The following is a 21959-nucleotide window of genomic DNA, read 5'->3' as shown; positions in this document are numbered from 1 at the left end:
AATGTCCCTTAAGTGCAACGGGCGGTACGAAGCTTTTTGTGTAAGGGGCAGAATTTAGAAGGGGGCGTGGTTTGTAGGTGTGGCCCGGCTGAGAGGGTGGAGTTCCAAAAGTAGGAATTTGGAGCAAAGGAAGAATAGAAGAAACTAATTGGAAGTTGCAGCAAAAGAAATACGACCGGCCTACACAGGAGGCTCGAGATGGGCGTGGCTCCAGTCTAGGGGGCGAGGCTTAGCGTGAGACCCGAGTTTAGGGTGTGTCCTAGCCGGAAGCCTGTGGGTGGTGCCCTAAGAAGAAGCGGGTGCAGTGGGCGCATGCGCACTAGGCTCCGTTTGCCCACCGGAAGCAGCCTTGACTGTCCCCCTCCCGTGTCTAGTGCCGGCGTAATTTCCCTTCTCCGTTCCCCCGCCACCATCCTCCACGCCGGCGCTTCGGGGGAACGGGCGCGACTTCCGCTTCCGGGCTGGAGGTGCGGGGCTGGTGGGGAGTTGGGGGGGAAGGGGCGGCACTTCCGGTTGGGCCCTCGGGTCTCCCCGGAGCGGCGGCACCTCCTCCGCCTCCTCAGCCTCCTCCCGGCGGAGACCCCAGCGCCGGTGAGTGACTGGGTGTGCGGCCCGGGGACCCGGGTTCCTCGGGGGCGGGGGGCCTCGCCCTGCCCTGCCGCAGTCCCCAGGACGCAACCCCCCCAGAATGTCAGTGCTTCACTGCCGGGCCCGAGGCAGGGGATCCCCAACCACTAGTCCCCTACAAGATCACTCCAGATATCTTACCCGTGAAAGCCCCCTGACACCGTGGGATGGCTACCAACTCGTTTTCATTAGTAATGAACCTCTCAAGTGCCAGGGCCCCCCACGAATCCTTTCCCTGCCGCCTCATCAGCTTCCTCCACGAGATCCTCCCCATGCCACCAGCTTTGCTATGCTTACAGGGTAGCCGCTCCTGAGCCCTCTGTTCTATCTCCTGTAGGATTGGTTCCAGGGGGTGTAGTAGCAGTACTTCCTGACAAGAGTTGCCCCTACTATGTCTGACCACACACAGCCCACTTCCCAATGCCTTCTTTGTGGGTGCAAAAATATTTTCTATTCTGGCCCATGCTAAAAGTGCTTTTTAAGAACCCCTTCCTGCAACTCCCCCCAAAAGACTTCTTCAAATTCACCCCTAGAGGGACAGCTCCCTCCAGAGTTCCTTAATACCAGGTCCTTTCCCTGTTGATGGATGCCTGGTTAGCATCAGGTTCTCCTGAAACACTCCCCCCACGTCTCTCCTTCCCCTCATCCTGGCCTCTGCAATCCCAGGACGATGCAAGTTAGCAGAGAATGTTCCTCCATGGAGCATCAACAGGTCCTGAGCCCATCTTTGGCCAAGTCTCTTGACATCGTCCCAAACTTCCTAGGAAAGACCCTGGCTCTGCTTCCATCTTTTCCCATAGGTTTTATTCTTTGCTGAATGAACACCACCATTCTATGCCCAAGCCATGCAGTTTCAAAGGGGAGAGATACAACGAGTCCCCATTTTACAGGGGGTTGCAGCCTAGTTGAGAGGCAGATCAGAAACAGTGCTGCTCTGTGGGCTTTCTGAGAGTCTGGTGAGCTAAGGTGAATGCTGAAACACAAGATTTAATCTTGCTATTCAAAGATCGGGGGAACAGCTAGCCCGTGCAGAGATCCAGGGGTTACAGGGATGTGGTGTGGGAGTAGCAGTGAGTTTGGAGCAGAATTGAAGGCTTGACCCAGAAGAACCTTGGAATAAGTTGCCTGGCTTTTTGTCAGCTCTACCAAACTCATAAGATTCTTCTTGTATCCACCTGTTCCTTGTTCACTCATAAACACACCTGTTTAATGAGCATCTACTTCATACAGAGAATAAAATGGGAAAAAAATCACATAGAATGGCTATGTTGAAGAGGCAGACATTAGAATTCAAGTTACGTTGGGGTGGGGGACATAGTTCAGTCAATAAAAGTGTTGTCCTGAATTCAGATTCCCAGCACTTACATTTAAAAAAAAAAAAACCAAAAAACAAAAAACCTGGGCATGGTGGCACATGCCTGTAATCCCAGCACTGGGGAGACAGAGACAGGAGGATTCCTGGAGCTTCCTGTCTAGCTCCAAATTCATTGAAAGGCTATCTTCAAAGAAAGGAAAGAAGGACAGAGTTGAGGTCACATGACACTGGCCTCTGGCTTCCACACTCACATGCAATCATATACCACAGACAGAACCAAAATACATATGAGGACAGAGTTATAGGGGCTGGGCTATCACAAACAGCACGTGTGGGCTGTCTCATGTCATCTTGTTCCTCAGGTAAAGCACAGAGCAGAAAGTGTGGTCCTAGACTGCTGTGGCCCACCATGGCGGCTGCTCTGACTGCTTCCTCGCCTTGCAGGTGGAGTGAGGAAGAACATGAGCTGTGGACTTGACTAGACTTGGGCCTTTTCTCGCCCGTCTGCCCAGCCTCATCCCTTCACTGACTGAGGACTGTTTACCACGCTGCCCGTGAGAAGGGTGGGCAGGTAAACACTCTGTGAGACGGGTGGCCACGTAAACACTTGCCTCCAAGCCTGAGACCGGAGTTTACTCTCCAAACCCATCTGCCGGGAGGATAGGACTAACTCCTGTAAGGTGTCCTCTCACCTCTGTCTGTGCACACACAATAAATAAATGCAATTTTTATTTTTGGGGGAAAAAGTGATTATGATTAGTAGGCTAGGTACTGTCCTGGGTCCTGAGGACAGTTCAGAACAAAGCATGAAACGCTTGTTCCTGGAGCTGTGGAGATGGCTTAGTGGTTAAAAGCATTTGCTATGAAAGCCGGGGAATCAGAGTTCAGATTCCCAGAACCCATCTGAATGCCAGCCAGTTAGGAGGTCCACCTGTCATTCCAGTCTCTGAGGGCAGAAATAGGATCCCCAGAACAATCTGGCTAATGAGACTAGCCACATCGGTGAGCTCTGAGTTTGATTGAGAGACCCTGGTCAGTGAATACGGTGGAAGAGAGAGGGAGGATCATTGCTAGTGTCAACCTTGAGTGCATGCATGTATGAGTGTGCATGTGAGAAGGGGAAAAAATACTGTGTCATTCGAGAGGGAGGGCAGTAAAAACATGAGCAGGAAGGCAGAATATACGGTACGTTCGAGATGACAGGGATCTAGTGTGAAACTAGGGAGTATAGGTCTGGGTGATAGGTGGCAGTGGTTGTTCAGAGTACCATGAGAAGACAGCAGTCAAACAGAGACAGGAAGGAGATGAGGGGAGGAGAGGATGGGGGTGTTAATTTTGCCAGCAAAAGCTACAGTCCCAAAACACAGCCTGTGGAACAGAAACAGAGCCAGCACATTGGAGGAACAGCTGCAAGCTTGTGGGGGCCTGTGTAGGTCACTGGAAGGACTTTGGGTTTCACTAAGTGGGATGGGATCACTAGGCTTTCAGCAGGAGCATCATGGTTTGGTATACTTAAGCAGGATAGCTACGTTTCTGACAGTGTTGAGAATTTTGAATGGGACACACTATATAAAGCACCAAGCACTGTACTCTTTAAAATTCAGTGAATGCCAGTGGCTGGTGCTGGACTTGGGCCAAGCTGAGAGATGTGAATAGGAAGCAGGGAGAGGATGAGACAGGTCTTGTCTCCAGCACACAGTGCTTTGAGGGCCCTGCTCCTGTTTTGGAAAGTGAAATACTGAAAGGCAACAGATCACAGGGAAAAAGTGTGAAGTCTGGAATCCTACCATTTGCCTTAAACTCCATTTAGCTCAGTGACCTCCAGTCTCCAATGTTTTTTTGTTTTTTGTTGTTATTTATTTTGAAGCAGGTTTCCCTGTATGTCCCTAGCTGTCCTGGAACTTGCTCTTTTAGGCCAGGCTGGCCTTGAATTCACAGAGATCTGTCTGTTTCTGCCTCCTAAGTGAAGAGATTAAAGGCATGTGCCGCCTCTGCCTGGCTGAAGTCAGCGTTTCTGAGTCAGTAATTCTACCCATCCTTTCCCGGTTGTTGGGAGGAGGATTTAGAAGAGTCAAAAAATAAATATGACCTGTTAAAACTCTTTTTGTTCCCTATGCATGGCATGTGCATATGTACACACTTGTGGAGGGGCCAGAGGTTGACCGGGAGTGTCTTCACTGATTGCTCTCCACTTTATTGAAGCAAGGGCTCTCATTGAATCTGCAGCACACAGGTTTGGCTAGTGTAGCCAGCCAGCTGGCCCTGGGAAGGCTCCACCTTTGTCTTCTTAAGCATTGGATTGCAGAGAGCGGCTGTGCCCACCTAACTCTAACATGGGGTCTAGGGAATCCAAACTCTGGTCCACCAGCTTGTATGGCAAATGCTCTGTCCACTGGACCTTTTCCTCAGCCCTGTTAAAACTTGCTGTGTTTATGTGGAACTCTAGTTTGGTGTGAAATGTCGTATAATGCAGTCTCCTCCATTATAATTTCAAAACCATTCCCTGACACATGCCACATCAGAAAACAGGCATTTGGAGCTGGAGAGAGATTAGTCTGAAATTAGGAGCACTTGTGGCTCTTGCAGAGGACCTAGCATCCATCCATACGATAGCTCACAACCACCTGTAACTCAAATTCTGGGGATCTGATGCCCTCTTCTGGCTTCTCCACAGGTTTGCAGGCAGTGCGCAGACAGGCATGCGGGGAGAATACACACAAAATAAATAGTTTTCAAAGGAACAATTTAAGACTTGGGTACAGGACTATCAAGATGGCTCAGTAGGTAAAGTGCTTGTGACCCGAGTTCAATCCCTGGAACCCAATTAAAGGTAGAAGGAGAGAACCAACTCCAGAATTGTCCACTGACCTCACATGCAGCCTTACACACATCACATCCATAGTAAATAATGTTTTATAAGACTTCTGTCAGGCTGGAGAGATGGCTCAGCAGTTAAGAGAACTGACTGCTCTTCCAGAGGTCCTGAGTTCATTTCCCAGCAACCACATGGTGGCTCACAACCATCTGTAATGGGACCCAGTGCCCTCATCAGGTGTGTCTGAAGACAGCTACAGTGTACTCATATACATAAAATACATACATAAATCTTTAAAAAAAAAAAAATGAGTCGACTGAAAGGAGGAAATGTCTCATCACCCAGTGAGGATGATTCTGAACCTAATAAATTCTGTTCCTCACTACTGTATACCTGCCTTATAGCAACCCCTTGCTTGCACAATACTGCTGACCATAGAATTGCTTTTCTGGGAAACATAGGAACTCCATCCTGTTAAATATTTCCCTCTCTAGGGAGGGTCTAGACGGTTTAGTCTCATCTGTTTGATTTTGTGTGTGAGCATGGGTGTATGCTTGCCAGTATGTGCATGTGGAAGTCAGAGGACAGCTGTGGTACTGAGCTCTCACCTCCCTGCTTGCCGAGGCATACAGTGGGCTAATAGGTCCTTAATCATCTAAGCATTTCTCCTGTCTTTGCCTGCCATTGTGCTATGGGAGTGTTGAGATTACAGATGTGCACCACTCCTGCCCACTGTAAATGTGCATTCAGGGGGTTGAGCTCTACCTGCCAGGCTTATTCAACAAATGCTTACCCGATGAGCTGTCTTCCTAGTTCATTTATTATTTGGCAAATATTTATCAATATAGACATCTACGGCAATAAATTTCCCTTTGAGCACTGCTTTAGCTGTGTCTCTTCTGTGTTGGTATGTTGTGTTTTAATTTTCTCTATTTATTTATTTATTTATTTATTTATTTATTTATTTATTTTTGAGACTGAGTCCTCTGTAGCCCAGGCTGGCCTTGAACTTGGCTGTGTCGCTGAGGCTAGTCTTGAACTTGTGGTTTTTCTACCGCTTCTCTCCTAAGTGCTGGGATTACAAACCTATGCCATCACACCCTGCTGTGTTTTCGTTTTCATTCACACAGAACATTCTCTGGTTTCCCTCATGGTCTCTTCATGGATCTCCTGGAGGAGAGGGTGCAAGCTAGGTTTTGCTTAATCTCAACATGTTAACAGATATTTGTCAAGCACCCACAGCTTGTCCACATATGCACTGTGGTAGGTGCTGGGCATAATGACAAACAGAACAGGCCTCTTTAGTCCTTGCGGCCTTAGTAAAACACACGGTAAATTATGTTGGTGCCACTAACTGTGGTGGAAATAGCTGGATTATAGACAAGAGGTGACAGTAAGAGGACAGAAACCTGAATGGGATTTGGGGAGGTATCATTGACTTCTGGGGAATGATGTCCCAGGGCAGACAAGGAATCCACGGAGTTTGTTGTTTTATGAGGTAGAGTCTCGTGTATCCCATGCTGGCCTCACACTCACTATGGAGACGAGGCTAGCCTTGAATCCTGCCTCAGGTTCCCAGATGGTGGGATTACAGATGCGCATCACCATGGCTGGCAGAATCTGTTGAGGAGTGACCGCCACTTCCCACCAGATCCCTGCCATGAACAGCCCAGAGAACACACTTAATGTTTCTATAACTAACCTATAGTTCCTCTGCTTTGGGGTACAGTTTCCTTACGGGTTGGGATTCTCTCCTGGCTCTCAAGCCAATTGCTCTACTACAGGCTTGTCTTGAGGACTTGGAGGAATTTAGTAGTTCTCTCTGAGGCTCAGTGTTCTCTCTGTCCAGCGGAGAGAATAAATGTCTCCAAGAGTTGTGGTGGGGATCTGATGGGTTGAAAGGTGGAAGTGCCTAGGACAGGCCAGTCTGTGTGAAAGGTTGGAACGGTTCTAATGGAAGCAAACAAAGCCGGTAACATTGTCCCCGCCCCCTTCCGTAGCACTGCCTGCATCCTTACACTACATCTTTTCCTCCTTGGCAGCTGAGTCCCTCACTTAGGTTCTGTATACAATCTCCTGGTTGCTACACCTTTGGTTCTTCTGGAGATTAGATTAAATGGAGGGGGATGTGAAGGGCACGGGAAGTTGAATTTTGTCGAAGAACACTCAGAACTGGTTACAGAAAATATCTAATTCTGAGTAGAGGTAGGTTGGAGTCACCTTTCACTTGTGGGTACATAGAGCCATCCAGACAGACTGAATAAAAGGTCATGAGTTGGGGAGGTGGGAGATGACATCCTGTTCCCCCAGGGCTCCTTAGCTCCTTAGTCTAGTGTGTAAGGAAGAGGAGGGCTAGACACAGAGCCAGGACTGCAGGGGCAAGGAATGACGGGCAAGAGTGGAATCTTTCTCCCATTGACTCTTCAAAAATGGAGTGGGACTCCTGGGTCTGAGAACACAGAAATGAACTCCAGGAGTTAGCTTCCAGTGCAGAGGGAAGGACAGACAGACAGCAGGAATGGAAAACGTACTGTAAAGATGGTGCAAGAAAGTACCTGCCTGCCAGGAGGTGTTCAGAGAAGCCCTCCTTATCCAAACACAGGAGTTGAGGTCGGCCCAGGTATGTGATGTCATCATTAGCACACACAGCACAGGGTGGAATGCACACTGCTGATGAGCGCTGTGTTTCTCCTTCCTCAAATGCCCATGCAGAGAGCCCATCAGAACCTAGGTCTGCCCAGGCCTGAGTGTCTATCCCATGGCTTTGAGCTGCCTTCCAGGAGTGCAGGCACTCTTGTCCTAAGCGAGTAGATTTCCCTTCCTACTTTGCATTCAAAGAATATTCGATTTTCCCACAGTATTGAGCTCTTACCCAGTTTTCTTGGCTTCCCTATTTCTGCTACTGGAATGAATACTAACAATTAATAGAAGGCATTCCCATTACCATGGTGTTCACAGGGTGTTAGGAGGAGCCTTCCACGTGTTAATGTTAAAGTGCTGAATCTTTACAACAGTCCTGTGCTTGATAGATCCTGCTTGTCCCAGACCTTGTCCCCGCTTCCCCCCACTACCACAAGGTTACCTCAAACGTGCAGCAGTCTCTGCCTCCTGAGTACTTGGATTGTCCTCAGTTAAAATGGTTGTGAGGCACAGAGGTTCAGTCATTTGCCCATGGTCACACAGCTAGAAAGTGACTGCACTCTTGCACGTGTGCACAACACACACACACACGCACACAAAATGGTTGGTGGTAGCACACACCTTGAATCCCAGTATTTGGGAGGCAGAGGTAGGTGGATCTCTGAGTTCAAGGCCAGATTGGTCTACAGAGTGAGTTCTAGGACAGCCAGGGCTACACAGAGAAACCCTGTCTCAAAACAAAACCAACCAACCAACCAAAAAACAGAAAAGAATAAAGGGGGTTGTGTGTGGAGGCTTAGGTTTGAAGCTGGCCTTTTGGTTCACGAAGCTGCTGTCTAAACCACTCAGATGGAAGCTGTTCTTATCCTTGTTTTACAGTAGCAAAACCAGAGAGGATTGAGACCAGGGGAAGGTATGGTGCGTGGAGTGCAGGGAATCAATTTAGAGGAGAGTTTAAGCACCTCTCTCCACACCCCAGGTCCTCAGGGAATTAGTCTTGGAAGAGAAAGCAGGTGCATGAAGTCAGTCTGAGGATGGCTAGGGAGGTGTGTGAAGATCCAGGAAAAGATGGCCGTACGGTTGGGAGGAGACTGGCAATGACCCCGAGTCCACACAGGCTAGAGGAAAGCAGATGGATGGGTGGAGTGACAGGCGAGCTAAGAATGCTGTTGGTGTTAGGAGCATGGATCTAGTTCCCTTTGCTTGTTACTCACGGGCTCTCTTTGCTCAGTCCCCATCCTCTTCTTCGCAGGGTCTCCCTTCTTTCCACCGACCAGAGATGGAGGCAAACCAGGCAGGCAGCGCTGCTGGGGGTGGCGGGAGCAGCGGCATCGGGGGCGAGGACGGGGTCCACTTCCAGAGTTACCCATTTGACTTCCTGGAGTTCCTCAACCACCAGCGCTTTGAGCCCATGGAGCTATACGGGGAACACGCCAAGGCAGTGGCAGCCCTGCCCTGTACCCCGGGGCCCCCGCCCCAGCCCCCACCCCAGCCTCCTCCACCCCAGTATGACTACCCACCCCAGTCCAGTTTCAAACCCAAGGCGGAGGCTCCTTCCTCATCATCATCTTCATCCTCATCTTCCTCATCTTCGTCTTCCTCATCCTCTTCCCAAGCCAAGAAGATGGATCCGCCGTTGCCACCCACCTTCGGGGCGCCGCCCCCTCCACTCTTTGATGCTGCCTTCCCTGCTCCACAATGGGGAATAGTCGACCTCTCTGGACACCAGCACCTGTTTGGGAACCTGAAACGAGGTGGGCCCACACCTGGGCCTGGAGTAGCATCAGGACTGGGCACTCCCACTGGGACTCCAGGGCCACTTCCCACACCCTCGCAGACCTCGCCTGGGACCACAGTGGGGGCAGCCTGCGACCCAACCAAGGACGACAAGGGCTATTTCCGAAGGCTGAAGTACCTGATGGAGCGGCGCTTCCCGTGCGGTGTTTGCCAGAAGTCCTTTAAACAGTCCTCACATCTGGTCCAGCACATGCTAGTGCACTCCGGGGAACGACCATATGAATGCGGCATCTGTGGCCGCACCTACAACCATGTCTCCAGTCTCATCCGCCACCGACGCTGCCACAAGGATGTGCCACCCACACCAACTGGGGGTACGCCACAGCCTGGGCCCGCACTTCCTTCACTGGGCCTCCCGGTACCCACAGCCAGTGCCACAGCCAGCTCTGACCCCACCGCAGTGTCCTCTGGCCCCTCAGCCACCCCTGCAACGCCTGCCACCTCCACTGATGGGAACACCACCCCTGCTGCCCCACCCGGGGTGGCCATGCCTCCCTCCGCCACTACTGGTGGGGAGGGCCCATTTGCCTGCTCCCTCTGCTGGAAGGTCTTCAAGAAGCCTAGCCACCTCCACCAGCATCAGATCATCCACACGGGTGAAAAACCCTTCTCCTGCTCCGTGTGCAGCAAAAGCTTCAACCGGAGGGAGAGCCTCAAGCGGCATGTGAAAACGCACTCGGCCGACCTGCTGCGCCTGCCCTGTGGCATCTGTGGCAAGGTCTTCCGCGATGCCTCCTACCTCCTCAAGCACCAGGCGGCCCACGCAGCAGCCGGGACCCCGAGGCCGGTGTACCCCTGCGACCTGTGCGGGAAAACATACTCCGCGCCGCAGAGCCTGCTGCGACACAAGGCTGCCCACGCGCCACCTGTGGCCACCGAGCCGGCCAAGGACGGGGCAGCCTCTGTCCCACAGCCACCTCCCCCTTTCCCCCCAGGCCCTTATCTCTTGCCAGCGGACCCATCCACTACAGATGAGAAAGCCACGGCGGCCGCAGCGGCTGTGGTGTATGGTGCGGTGCCTGTCCCACTTCTCAGCGCACATCCGCTTCTGCTCGGCAGTGCGGGGAATGGCGGTGCTGGCGGCCCGGGCGCGGGCGGCCCGGGCAAGACGTTCTGCTGCGGTATCTGTGGGCGCGCGTTTGGGCGCCGAGAGACCCTGAAGCGCCACGAGCGCATTCACACCGGCGAGAAGCCCCACCAGTGCCCGGTGTGTGGCAAGCGTTTCCGGGAGTCCTTCCATCTGAGCAAGCACCACGTGGTGCACACCCGAGAGCGGCCCTACAAGTGCGAGCTGTGCGGCAAGGTCTTCGGGTACCCGCAGAGTCTCACACGCCACCGCCAGGTGCATCGGCTCCAACTGCCCTGCGCCCTGGCCGGAGCCACAGGCCTTGCCACCGGCCAGGGGACTGGGGCCTGTGGACCCGGAGCTGCGGGCACTTCAGGTGGGCCGGCCGACCTGAGCTACGCCTGCTCAGACTGCGGGGAACATTTCCCGGATCTCTTCCACGTCATGAGTCACAAGGAAGTTCACATGTCAGAGAAGCCGTACGGCTGTGACGCCTGCGGCAAGACGTTCGGTTTCATCGAGAACCTCATGTGGCACAAGCTGGTTCACCAGGCCGCCCCGGAGCGCCTTCTCACGCCAACATCCAGTGGCCCCCAGTCCTCTGATGGCGGCGGCAGCAGCAGCAGCAGCGGCGGCACCGATGCATCCAGCGTGCTGGACAACGGACTGGCCGGAGAGGTGGGGACGGCTGTGGCAGCGCTGGCTGGGGTGTCTGGGGGCAGCGAGGATGCGGGTGGGGCGACGGTGGCCGGATCGGGTGGCGGGACCAGTTCAGGCGCTGAGCGCTTCAGCTGTGCCACATGCGGCCAAAGCTTCAAGCATTTCCTGGGCCTGGTGACTCATAAGTATGTGCACCTTGTGCGCCGGACCCTGGGTTGCGGCCTCTGCGGCCAGAGCTTTGCAGGCGCGTATGATCTGCTCCTGCACCGCCGAAGCCACCGGCAGAAGCGGGGTTTCCGCTGCCCAGTATGTGGGAAGCGCTTCTGGGAGGCGGCCCTACTGATGCGCCACCAGCGCTGTCACACAGAGCAGCGGCCCTACCGGTGCGGCGTGTGCGGTAGAGGCTTCCTGCGCTCCTGGTACCTGCGGCAGCACCGCGTGGTGCACACAGGCGAGCGCGCCTTCAAGTGCGGCGTGTGCGCCAAGCACTTCGCGCAGTCTTCTAGCCTAGCGGAGCACCGGCGGCTGCACGCTGTGGCCCGGCCTCAGCGCTGCGGCGCCTGCGGCAAGACCTTCCGCTACCGCTCCAACCTGCTGGAGCATCAGCGGCTGCACCTGGGCGAGCGTGCCTACCGCTGTGAGCACTGCGGCAAGGGCTTCTTCTACCTGAGCTCCGTGTTGCGCCATCAGCGTGCCCACGAGCCCCCGCGGCCCGAGTTGCGCTGTCCCGCCTGTCTCAAGGCCTTCAAGGATCCTGGCTACTTCCGGAAGCACCTGGCTGCCCATCAGGGCGGCAGGCCCTTCCGCTGCTCCTCCTGCGGTGAGGGCTTCGCCAACACCTATGGTCTGAAGAAACACCGCCTGATGCACAAGGCTGAGGGTCTTGGGATGCCCGGAACAGGGGGAAGCGCCTTGGCCGGAAAGGATCCCTGACCAGGGGGTTTCAATGTGCCACTCCAATCAGATATTCCCTTCTGGACTCTACCCTTCTGGGGCTGCTGGTCAGACTCTCCCCACCCCTCCTTCCTGTCACCTATTCTAAAGAATCCCAGGTGGTCTAGCTTCCTTCCAGTCCCATGCCCTACAAACCGAAGATTAAATTGCTCCGATCCCAGGCCATTCTGGCCCACCCTTCTTCATCTGTCAGACACTGGACTTGATCCTCTGTCCAGTTGATCTCTTTTGTAAACCTCATCTGCCACCCAGCAGCGTTCTGGCTCCAGTGAACTCTGTGGTGGAGATGGGTTTGAACTCCTCACCCCCTCCACTTCCTCTGGGACCTGGCTGGACAGTGGACTTTGAACAGAGTTGGGAGGGCACAAGTGGGGGGTCTGGGTGCTCTTGGATGGGGGTGGGGGTGGGGAGGGGACAGACGCGGCTTGTACAGAGCAGAGAACAATAAATGGTATCAACAGGGCCGCTGGGGTCTGTCCTTGCTATTCCTAGGGGACTCCACTGACTGGCTGGCCTCAGCACCTCACACCACTCTCTTTTCACCTAGGTTGAGTGAGGACTTGCCATGTCCCGGGCATTAGCCTATGAATTGGGCAAGTGGAGAGGAGTGAAACAGGGAAGTCGAACTCTCAGGAACTGATTTGAGATCCCGAGACTCCCCTCCATGATGCTCTCAGCCACCATGACCGGAAGCCTCCTGTCTGCCAAGCCCTGACCTGGGCACTAGGGAAACTGATGAATTGATTGGACATGCCATTCACACTCCAGTAGGAGAGCACACTGGGAGAGCATACCTGTGGAACTTAAGAGTCTGCAGACTTACTGGAGATGGTCTCATGGAGTCTAGGCTAGCTATGGACTTGCTTTGTAGGTAAAGATAGGCTTGATTTTTTTTTTTTTCCCTCTGAGACACGGTCTCTTTATGTAATCCTTGGCTCTCCTGGAACTCTGTAGACCAGACTGGCCTTGAATTTACAGAAATCCACCTGCCTCTGCCTCTCTGGTGCTGAGATTAAAGGTATGCACCACCATGGCTGGCTACTCTTGAACTTTTTTTTTTAATCTAGATTTTAAAAACAATTAAAGAAATTAGGTATATGGGTATTTTGCCTGTGTGTATGTTTGTGCACCACTTGGTGCCTGGTGCCCATGGAAGCCAAAAGAGGGCACTGGATCCTCTGGATATAGAGCCACGGGGGGCGGAGGGGTGAGTTACCATGTGGGTGTTGAGAATCAAACCCCGATCCTCTGGGAGACCAGTTAGTGCTCTTAATTGCTGAGCCATTACTTTAGCCCCACATTTTATCTTCATTCTCAGTTCGACACATATCTGTATATGTATGTATGTATACACACACACACACACACACAAACACCCCTTGCTTATACCCACACAGCCTCTGCTATGCCCTCATCCCTCTCCTTTTCGCACTGAACCCTTTCTTGCCAACAAGCCTGTCTTATTTTCATGTCTTTTCTTTTCTTGGTGACCGATTGTGTTTAGTCAGGATTGCATATATAACCATGGGTTGGAAGGCTTGTTTACCTGAGCAGGGGGCAGCTAGTCAGTAGCTATACCACTGAGGACTATGGTCCCCGTCTCCAGGCAGCCATTAACTGCCTATAGCTCCTCAGAGATGGGTGGGACATTATGAGCCTCTTCCTGGAGACTAAAGACTTGTGATCCTCCTGTTTCCATGTACAAAGGGAAAATGGGCATGGACCATTATGCCTGGCTTCTGTGGTGCTGGAGATTGAACCCAGGACACCATGCGCACTAGAAAAGCATTCTAGTAGCGGAACTGCATCTCCAGCCCCACTACCCTCTTCTGATGGAGTGTGCAAACTCCTTTAGCTTCCAGTCCCCCACTTCTCATAGATTTGAACACTGAGCCAGGGTGTCAGTTGCTATATTTCACCTCTCCTTGAATCTGACCACTTATCTACACTACCACTGTGTTGGTAGTCCTCGCCGAAAGCAGCAAGGAGTTTCTGTTTAGTGGCAAGGATCCATGTGAGAAAGCAAAACCACTCTGTTGTCTTGGGAAGAAGCAAGCTCCTTTCTTTGGAGGAAGTGGTGAGTTTTCATTATGCATCATCTGAGGGTGGTCTCTTGGGGATGCTGGATGAACATGGACTGAACTAGTAACACATCTTCTCCATGAGAAAACTGGGGGCCCTGCTGAGTAAGTACACCAACCTCCAACGTCCCTTCATTGCACAAAACTTCTTACAACACAACCAAGTAGCCATCTCCAGACAGCCCAAGCCTGGTTACTTGCCATTCCAGATAATGGATAACTACCCAGAGAACTGGAATACAAGACTGACAGGAAACCTTTCAGAAAGTCTTTTAATAGGAACAGACTGGAAGTTCTCACTCTCACCCCATACTCCAACTCCCAAGTCCTTTTCGCCCCTCCCTCACCACAGTGTCATCTCTTACTTTACAACCCACCAAAGGTTGTCATCAGCTAACCCTGCCTCTGAATTGCCCATGACTAGGCAGGAAGCTGTCTACCTCAGAGTGGAGAACAGAGAGATTGGAAACGTCTTTGTAGATATGGGAGACTACAGGCTCTGAGCCTAAGGCTTACGGGGATACCAAGTGATTGCCTGCTTGTAGTCTGTGCTCTCAGTTGCTTCCAGAAGAGTTTAGTGGGTTAAAGAGAAACCACTATGGGGTAGGATGGAGAAGCAAGCAGAGCTTAGAATGAATCTTTATGAGCAGGTTCACATCTGAGAGATGTGGTTTAGGTACTCTCTGGTTTTGAGGGAAAGGTCTCCCAGCATCCCTTTAGAGATGGCTTGGTGGGCATCTTCTGCACTGGAAGGTAGGTATCCCAGGACCAGTGCAAGCCAGTTGAAGTCGGCAAAAGATTTCATTGGACCAGAGGTGATGGTACATAAAGTCTTGCTTTCCAGTCTGGTTTGGTCTGGACCTCATGATCCTCCTGCCTCAGCCTCCACTGTACTGGGATTATAGGCCTTTGCCATGTCTAGCTGTCTGTGTATTCTTAGATATATCTGGGTATCCATAGACTCACAAGTACCTCTTTCCTGAGTCTCAAGTGTAGCATGGGTTTCTGGGAGACCAGAACCAAGTTCCCTTTTTCATCTAACTTCAACTGCTCATTATCTCTCCTTGGCCTCTGCCTCTATTTGCCCACCCACCTTTCCTACAATATGCTTCCTACTTCCAGCCTACTGGTCAACCTTCACATTCACCTTCACAGTCTCTCTACACCCTTCTTCCGTAGTGTTCTCTGTCCCACATTTACTTCCTGATTGTTGGGACACCGAAGATGATCTCAGGTGGCCTCCGGGCCCTGGTCCATGGAAGTGGGTGCGCTGGTGCTTGCGGAAGTTGGAGGAGTTATTGAAAGTGCGGTCGCAGAGCATGCATCTGAAGGGGCGCTCGCCTGTGTGGATACGGGCATGACCGCTCAGCACAGAGGACTGAGTGAAGCCTTTGCCACAGATGCCACAGTGGTAGGGTCGCTCCCCTGTGTGCACCCGCTCGTGGTCTCGCATGTCTGAGGAGCGGCGGAAGGGCTTGGCACAGAACCTGCAGGCGAAAGGCTTGCCTACCATGGCACCCGCAGCTGCTGCAGCCATCACCACCTCCGACCTCTCCTGGGCTACCCTTGAGTTCAGCTGTCCTGTTGTGGCTGTGGGTGGAAGCCTTCCAGAGGTACCTGGCTCCACCCCATGTCGGTGTTGGTGCCGGAGCAGAGGTGCCAAGGCCTTAAAAGCCCGTGGGCAGAGGGGACAGCGGTAAGGCCGTTCTCCTGTGTGCAAGCTGTAATGGGCACGCAGGCTAGCAGGACCTGGACAGCTGTGGCCACACACGTGACAACGGCTAGGGTCCCCGCCTTGCCCAAGCCCCTCCACACTTGCCAGGTGGCCATGCTCATGAAACAGCAGCTCTGAGACTAGACGGAAGGCAGCAGGACAGAGGGCACAATGAAAAGATCCTGGCTCTGGGGGCTCAGGGACCGATGTGGTATCTGTGACTTTTACCACCTGGATCTCGATGAGGTCACCTGGGGGTGTGGCAGGGCGGCCACTATCAGGCACCAGGACCTGCAGAGCAGAAGAAAACAGGAGGCTGTGGTCCCTGCTTGGAGAGCTTTCTTCAGTATGCCTCCACTTATCAAAACATTTGTCTGGGCTGTGAAGATGCCTCAGTAGGGAAACACACCAAATCTAACGACCTGAGTACGATCCCTGGGACCCCCAGGGTGGAAAGATGGAACTGACTTTCTGGAGATGCCCTCTGACCTCCAAATGCCTGTGCTATGGCACACTCGCACACCCTCTCCTCACATAAGTAAATAAATGAAAAATAAATTTTAAATAAAATATTTGCTCCTCTGAAGTCCCCTGTATCCTGTTTTGTTTTTATGATTTATTATTTGCTTACTTAGAGACAAGGTTTCACTGTGTAGCCTAGCTGGTTTGGTACTTGCTGTGAAGACTAGTTTGGCCTAGAATTCACAAAGTTCTGCCTGCCTCTGCCTCCCAAGTGCTGGGATTAAAGGCATGTGCCTGCCATCAAGCCCAAGTATTCCTTTTTATGTTATGTGTGAGAGCCTGCATGTATGTTCACCATGTGTATCAGTGTCCATGGAAGTCGGGAGTGAGGATCAGATCCTCTATAAGTGGAGTTACAGATGGTTGTGAGCCTCCATGTGGATGCTAGGAACTGAAACTCTAAAGGTGCAGCCAGTGTTCTTAAATGCGGAGCCATCTCTCCAGCCTCATCCCTTGGTTTCTTAACACTGCTATCCATGATACCAAATTCTTGCTGGATCCGTTCTGACATTTCTCCTTCTTGCCCCAAATATACCACAGACACGGCGGTGCCTCTCCTCTGTACTAGTTAAAAGCCCCATACTTTCTTCTTCCCCTTAGAATGAAAAACACCACTCAAAGGGAATCCCTGTTCCTACTCCTGCCCCTCATTATCCACCTCTCCTAGAACAACCTAAATGGACCTCGGAAAATGTAAATGAGGTCATGACATTTCGCCACTCCAAGCCCTCCAATTGCACTTAAAACCTCGCGTCCTTCCTATAACATCTAACAGGATCTGGATCGTGCTTATCTCACTGACTACAGTGTAAATATAAGCCGGCACCCAGCTGACTTCTGCCTTTTAAATTTAGCTCGCTCCACCCACACTCTGAGTGTACTTTTTATTTCTCTTATAGGACATATTACAATAACTTCTCTTTATCGTCACTTTTTCTCCTCATAAGACTGTAAGGTGCAAGAGGATGCAATCGTTGTCCGTTTTGGTCCCTGGAGCTTTAAATGTTTGTTGAATGAACCAATATTCTGAGTTACTTTCCAGTCACTAGTTAGAAGTCCTAAACTCATCCGAAGCACCCATCTCTCCTCCCTTGGGCATTCGCATGGCAGTCCTTGTATCATCACATGCCATACCAACATGGTGACCGGATTATAGCTCTCTTTTGAGGTCACCTTCCCAACCATCCACTAGCCCTATAATTTCCCTGATGCCCCGCCCCTCTTAAGACGCCACACTTCTTTATGCAAATAAACTCCCTAGTCCTCTCCCAGGACCCACCAGGCCCAAAACACAACCTGTCTTCAGGACCCGCCTTAACCAGGCTTCGCTCCTCATTCCCCATAGGCTCCTCCCTAAACCCCGCCCCAGAGTGTTACCATACCCACGCCCAGTTCTCCTAGGTCCCGCCTTGACTCCGCCCCCTGCCCTGCGATCTTCTTCGCTGTGAACCCAGCCCAGACACCCTCGTCGCCCGCACCAGGTCCGGCGGCTCCGGGGATGGCGACTCCCAGGTCGGTGAGCTCGGAAACGGGAGGTCCGGGCGCGCGGCGGCCATCTTGTACCTAAGCCCTGTCCCTGAGGGCAAAGATTGCTCCGCGAGGGGCGGGGCCGGGCTGGCGGCGCTGCGCAAGCGCGGGGCAGGTCGACGAGGGGCGGGGTCATAACGGGTAAATGGGCGGGGCCATGGCGGGGAGGGATAGGCAGAACAGGCAAAAAGTCTTCAATATTTGTCAGTCTTCTACGTAGACATACTGAACTTGCAGCTGAGAGGTCGGCCACACCCTAGCGACAAATTCTGACGTCTCCCCACTTTTTTTTGTCTAGGCATGTTTTCACTATATATTCCTGAACGGACGAGAACTTTCTATGTAGACCAAGATGGCCTCACAGAGATCTGCTTAAAGTGCCTCTGAACCACTTCAAGTCCCTTTTTAAAACTAACTCCAGCCGAGCCCGAGGTTTGCTTATGTGAACTTCAAGGCATGGAAGATTCTTTGTTTTATGTCACAGAAAACATTTCTGAGATTACTTTCAATTCATGGTGCAAAGGGTAGTGGCTCAGTTGATGAATGGAAGGTTTTCTAAGTCTGTGTCAAGGATGGGACTCATGACCGACAGCTCAGGTGATTCCAGACGGAAGCAACCCCCTGGGAGTTGCTGGAATGTTTGGAAGCAAAGAGCACAAAGAGGGTTTTTGGGAGCACTTAGGACAGAGCTCTTTTGAGAGTTCAACTCACTCCCAGGGTCTGGCTTTGTGACTGGATAAGTCACAACACTTTTGTGGCCAACTCCTCCTCTTCTCCTCCTCTTTCTCCTCACAAGGCCTCACACAGTGAGAGCTGGCCTCAGACTTACTGTGTAGTCTATACTGGCCTTGAACTCAATTTTGATTTTTAAAGTTCTTCTTCTTCTTCTTCTTCTTCTTCTTCTTCTTCGCCTTCTCCTTCTTCTTCCTCCTCCTCCTCTTCTTCTCTTCCTCATTCTCCTCCTCTTCTTCTCTTCCCTCTTCCCCTTCTCCTCCTCTCTTCCCTTCCCCTCCTCCTCCTCTCTTCCCTTCCCCTCCTCCTCCTCTCTTCCCTCTCCCCTCCTCCTCCTCTCTTCCCACCTCCCCTCCTCCTCCTCCTCTCTTCCCTCCCCCTCCTCTCTTCCCTCCTCCCCCCTCCTCTTCTCTCCTCCCCTCCTCCTCTTCCCTCTTCCCCTCCTCCTCCCCTCCTCCTCCTCCTCCTCCTCTCTTCCCTCCTCCCCCTCCCCTCCTCCTCCTCCTCCTTCTCCTCTCTCCTCTCTTCCCTCCTCCCCCTCCCCCTCCCCCTTCTCCTTGTATGGTTGCTCTGCTTGCATATAGGTATGTACACCACTTGTTTGTAGTGCCCATGGACATCAGAGATGGTGAAGTTATAGAGGGTTGTTAGCTGTCATGTGAGTGCTGGAACCAAACTCAGGTCCCCTGCATGAGCAACAAATGCTTTAACTTCTGAGTTATCTCCCCAGCCCTGGCCTTGAACTCTTGATCTTTTCTGGTACTGTGATTATAGGCATGCAGCCCCATGCCCAATTTCATTCCTCTCTCTTCTGTAAAGACCTTTAGAAGTGTGTGGAAACAGCCAGAAAAGAGCCATGGGAATGCTTTGAAACTCTGTTTATTTGGATAGACCAGGAGACCCGAACATTTATCATCATGGCTAAGATTTCTGTTCTTAGGGGGGAGTATGATAGCATTTCTGCTTGAAGTTACATGTGACCATGTGATTTCCTTTAGCTAGAAAAGTTGTGAACCACTGGCTCAGAGGTTAAGAGCACTAGCTGTTTTCTGTAGAAATAGTGTATCAGGTTGAGAATGCAGTTTTATTGAGTACTTGCCTAATATGTGCAAGACCCTAGGTTCTGTCCCTAGACCACACACACACACACACACATTAATTTTTAAAAGCTATCTTTAAATTTTTATTATATTTTTATTTATGTATATGGTGTGTGGATACCTGTGGAAGCCAGAAGAGGGGGATGGATTCCCTGGAGCTGGAGTTACAGGTGGTTTTGAGCCATCTAACCTAGGTGCTAAGACAGGGTTTCTCTGTGTAGCTCTGGCTGTCCTGGAACTCCCTCTGTAGACCAGGCTGGCTTTGAGTTCAGAGATCCACCTGCCTCTGCCTCCTGAATCCTGGGATTAAAGGAGTGTGCCATTACTGCTTGCTCAGAAAACATTATCTTAAAGCTGAGCTTGGGGCTGGAGGAATAGATGGCTCAAGGTGTAGGAGCACCGGCTGGTCTTCCAGAGAACCCCAGTTTTATCCCTAGCACCTATACAGTAGTTCGTATTTGTAGGCACACTTTTTTTTTTTGCAACCTTTTAATAAGGGTTCAACTTTTCCTTTAGCCCACCACCCAGTAGAGGTAGTGGAAGAAAAAAGTTATTAGGATATGGGGGAAGTGGACCTGTTCAGTAACAGTTCTTTGGGGGACCGAGCTTGATCTTCTTGGGCAGCAGTTCCATCCTGTAACAAACACCAACTAGAATTCAGTAGCTGCAGACCAGTCCTCTAGGCAGGTGGACACCAGGCACAGACCCACGGCTATACTCCAGTTCTTTCAGCAAGCAGACACTAGGCAGCTGTAGTTCAATCCTGAAGAAATTTGCCATCCTCACCAACTGACCTGAGGTGAGAACTTTGAGAACCTCAAAAGCAGTTCTTGGGGGAGTTTCTTTCAATGGCGGCATTACCACAAGTTGAACTCAACAGTGCTATGTAAGTCAAACCAATACGTGCATGTCTTTAACAAAGAATAGCTAAACAAAGACAGAGCAAACCAAACCAATGCTCTAGCTCCTACTGTCTGTGGAGTCATATTTATACTCTTTCATCACGGGTCCTTTCACATGTTTGCTATATCCAAACATCTTTTCACCTGTGTCTGCTTCAGGAAAACATTCTTTTCTTTCACGTTTCTGCTTTAGCAAGACATCTATCTTTTCACCTGTATGCCCCAGCAAAACACCATTTGACATAACTGACTTTCCAAAGTAAGTAGAGATGTCCACTTCACACATCACTCTGTAACTCTAGCTCCAAGAATTGTAATGCTCTCTTCTGGTCTCTACGGGTATCAGAACAAACACACACACACACACACACACACACACACACACACACACACACACACAAAACAAGATTAAAAACCAAGCCTGGGAGGTGTGGCAGTAAGGGTGCTTGTCACCAAGCCTCATGACCTGAAATCCGTCATTGAACCCCACAGAGTATGATGGAGGAACTAGCCTGCAAGTTATCCTTTCACCTCCAGATGTGCCTCTTGGAACATGGGTGCCCCATACACTAAATAAATAAGTAAACAAATACGTAAATACATAACAATGGAGCCTGATTAAGCTGTAGATGCTATTTAAAAATGATAAACACGTATATGGATACTCACCACACAAGTCTCATAACTTTTCTATTGGGCCATTATTTACAATTTTAAACAACGTTTACTCATTGTGTGTATGGGAGTGCTTTGCCTGCATGCCTGTACACCATGGGCATGCCTGGTGCCTGAGGAGCTCAGAAGAGGATGTCTGGTCTGGTGGTGGTGCACGCCTTTCATCCCAACACTTGGGAGGCAGAGGGCATCAGATCTCTTGAGTTTGAGGCCAGCCTGGTCTACAGAGTGAGTTTCAGGATGGTCGGGGCTATACAGAGAAACCCTGTCTAGAAACAAAACAAAACAAAACAAAACACTGAACTCTATCCCCACCCCCTCCCACAAGGAGGGAAAAAAAGAAGAGGTGGTCAGATGCCCTGGAACTGCAGTTACCGGTTCCTATGACCTACCATATGGATGCTGGGTTCAGTTCCCAGCAGCAAGTGGTCTTAAATGGCTGGGCCATCTCCCAAGCCCCCTTAGTTTGATTGTTTTTAATAAATCATTAGTCTCAAGGAACTTGTAGACGGTTTTAAAAATCTGACATACATATAGGCATTCATGCAGGCAAACACCCAGACACCTAAAATAAAAGAGAATAATTAAAAATAACATTAAAAGCTGGGCATGGTAGTGCAGGTATTTAATCCGAGCAGTCAGCAGTCAGAGGCAGGCAGATCTCTGTTAGTTTGAGGCCAGCCTGGCCTACATAGCAAATTTTAAGACAACTAGGGTTATACAGTGAGACCATGCCTCAGAAATAAAAGATTTACTGTTGAAGGTAGTGTTAGAATACTTTTTTCGGCTTACATTTCATCAACTATTTATCGTAGCTTGTTCTCTCTCTCTC

General features: G+C 51.2%; 2 protein-coding genes and 1 long non-coding RNA gene across 6 annotated transcripts; 2 read left to right on the top strand and 1 right to left on the bottom strand.

The window, feature by feature from the left end:
* The first annotated feature begins 316 nt into the window (after nucleotides 1-316).
* Nucleotides 317-12904, top strand: Znf865 (zinc finger protein 865). Of its 4 annotated transcripts, XM_028779420.1 has the most exons (3): nucleotides 317-591; nucleotides 8650-10938; nucleotides 12422-12904. In XM_028779420.1, exons 2-3 carry the CDS (start codon nucleotides 8677-8679, stop codon nucleotides 12428-12430), a joined length of 2271 nt encoding a protein of 756 aa, XP_028635253.1. In that variant the 5' UTR covers nucleotides 317-591; nucleotides 8650-8676; the 3' UTR covers nucleotides 12431-12904. The 4 variants fall into 4 exon arrangements, 3 of the variants coding, with proteins under 3 accessions (XP_028635253.1, XP_028635251.1, XP_028635252.1); XR_003712918.1 differs by lacking the exons at nucleotides 8650-10938; nucleotides 12422-12904 and adding an exon at nucleotides 2387-4896 and having other exon boundaries at nucleotides 523-591; XM_028779418.1 differs by lacking the exon at nucleotides 317-591 and having other exon boundaries at nucleotides 8114-11105; nucleotides 12422-12889.
* A 1305-nt stretch (nucleotides 12905-14209) lies between these two features.
* Nucleotides 14210-17775, bottom strand: Znf784 (zinc finger protein 784). Its single transcript, XM_028779430.1, has 2 exons — nucleotides 17670-17775; nucleotides 14210-15960 (listed from the first exon to the last, which is right to left on the bottom strand). The coding sequence occupies exons 1-2, from the start codon at nucleotides 17745-17747 to the stop codon at nucleotides 15079-15081; spliced, it is 960 nt and encodes a 319-aa protein (XP_028635263.1). The 5' UTR covers nucleotides 17748-17775; the 3' UTR covers nucleotides 14210-15078.
* Nucleotides 17646-18236, top strand: LOC114631141. Its single transcript, XR_003712920.1, has 2 exons — nucleotides 17646-17703; nucleotides 18017-18236. It is a non-coding gene; the product is annotated as an uncharacterized LOC114631141 (long non-coding RNA).
* The last annotated feature ends 3723 nt before the right edge of the window (nucleotides 18237-21959 follow it).

This window comes from Grammomys surdaster, unplaced genomic scaffold (genome assembly GCF_004785775.1).
Source record: "Grammomys surdaster isolate TR1022 unplaced genomic scaffold, NIH_TR_1.0 352, whole genome shotgun sequence".
NCBI lineage: Eukaryota > Metazoa > Chordata > Mammalia > Rodentia > Muridae > Grammomys > Grammomys surdaster.
This window is presented reverse-complemented; position numbering and strand designations above follow the sequence as displayed.

What these genes read in the sequence shown, in the direction of transcription:
- Znf865 (XM_028779418.1), top strand. Translation starts at nt 8,530, where the DNA reads ATGGATGGGTGGAGTGACAGGCGAGCTAAGAATGCTGTTGGTGTTAGG. An exon ending in CTGGGCCTGGTGACTCATAA is followed by an intron (nt 11,106 to 12,421) that starts GTATGTGCACCT and finishes CTTTTCACCTAG; the next exon opens with GTTGAGTGAGGACTTGCCAT.
- Znf784 (XM_028779430.1), bottom strand. Translation starts at nt 17,747, where the DNA reads ATGGCCGCCGCGCGCCCGGACCTCCCGTTTCCGAGCTCACCGACCTGG. An exon ending in CCCCGGAGCCGCCGGACCTG is followed by an intron (nt 15,961 to 17,669) that starts GTGCGGGCGACG and finishes TCTGCTCTGCAG; the next exon opens with GTCCTGGTGCCTGATAGTGG.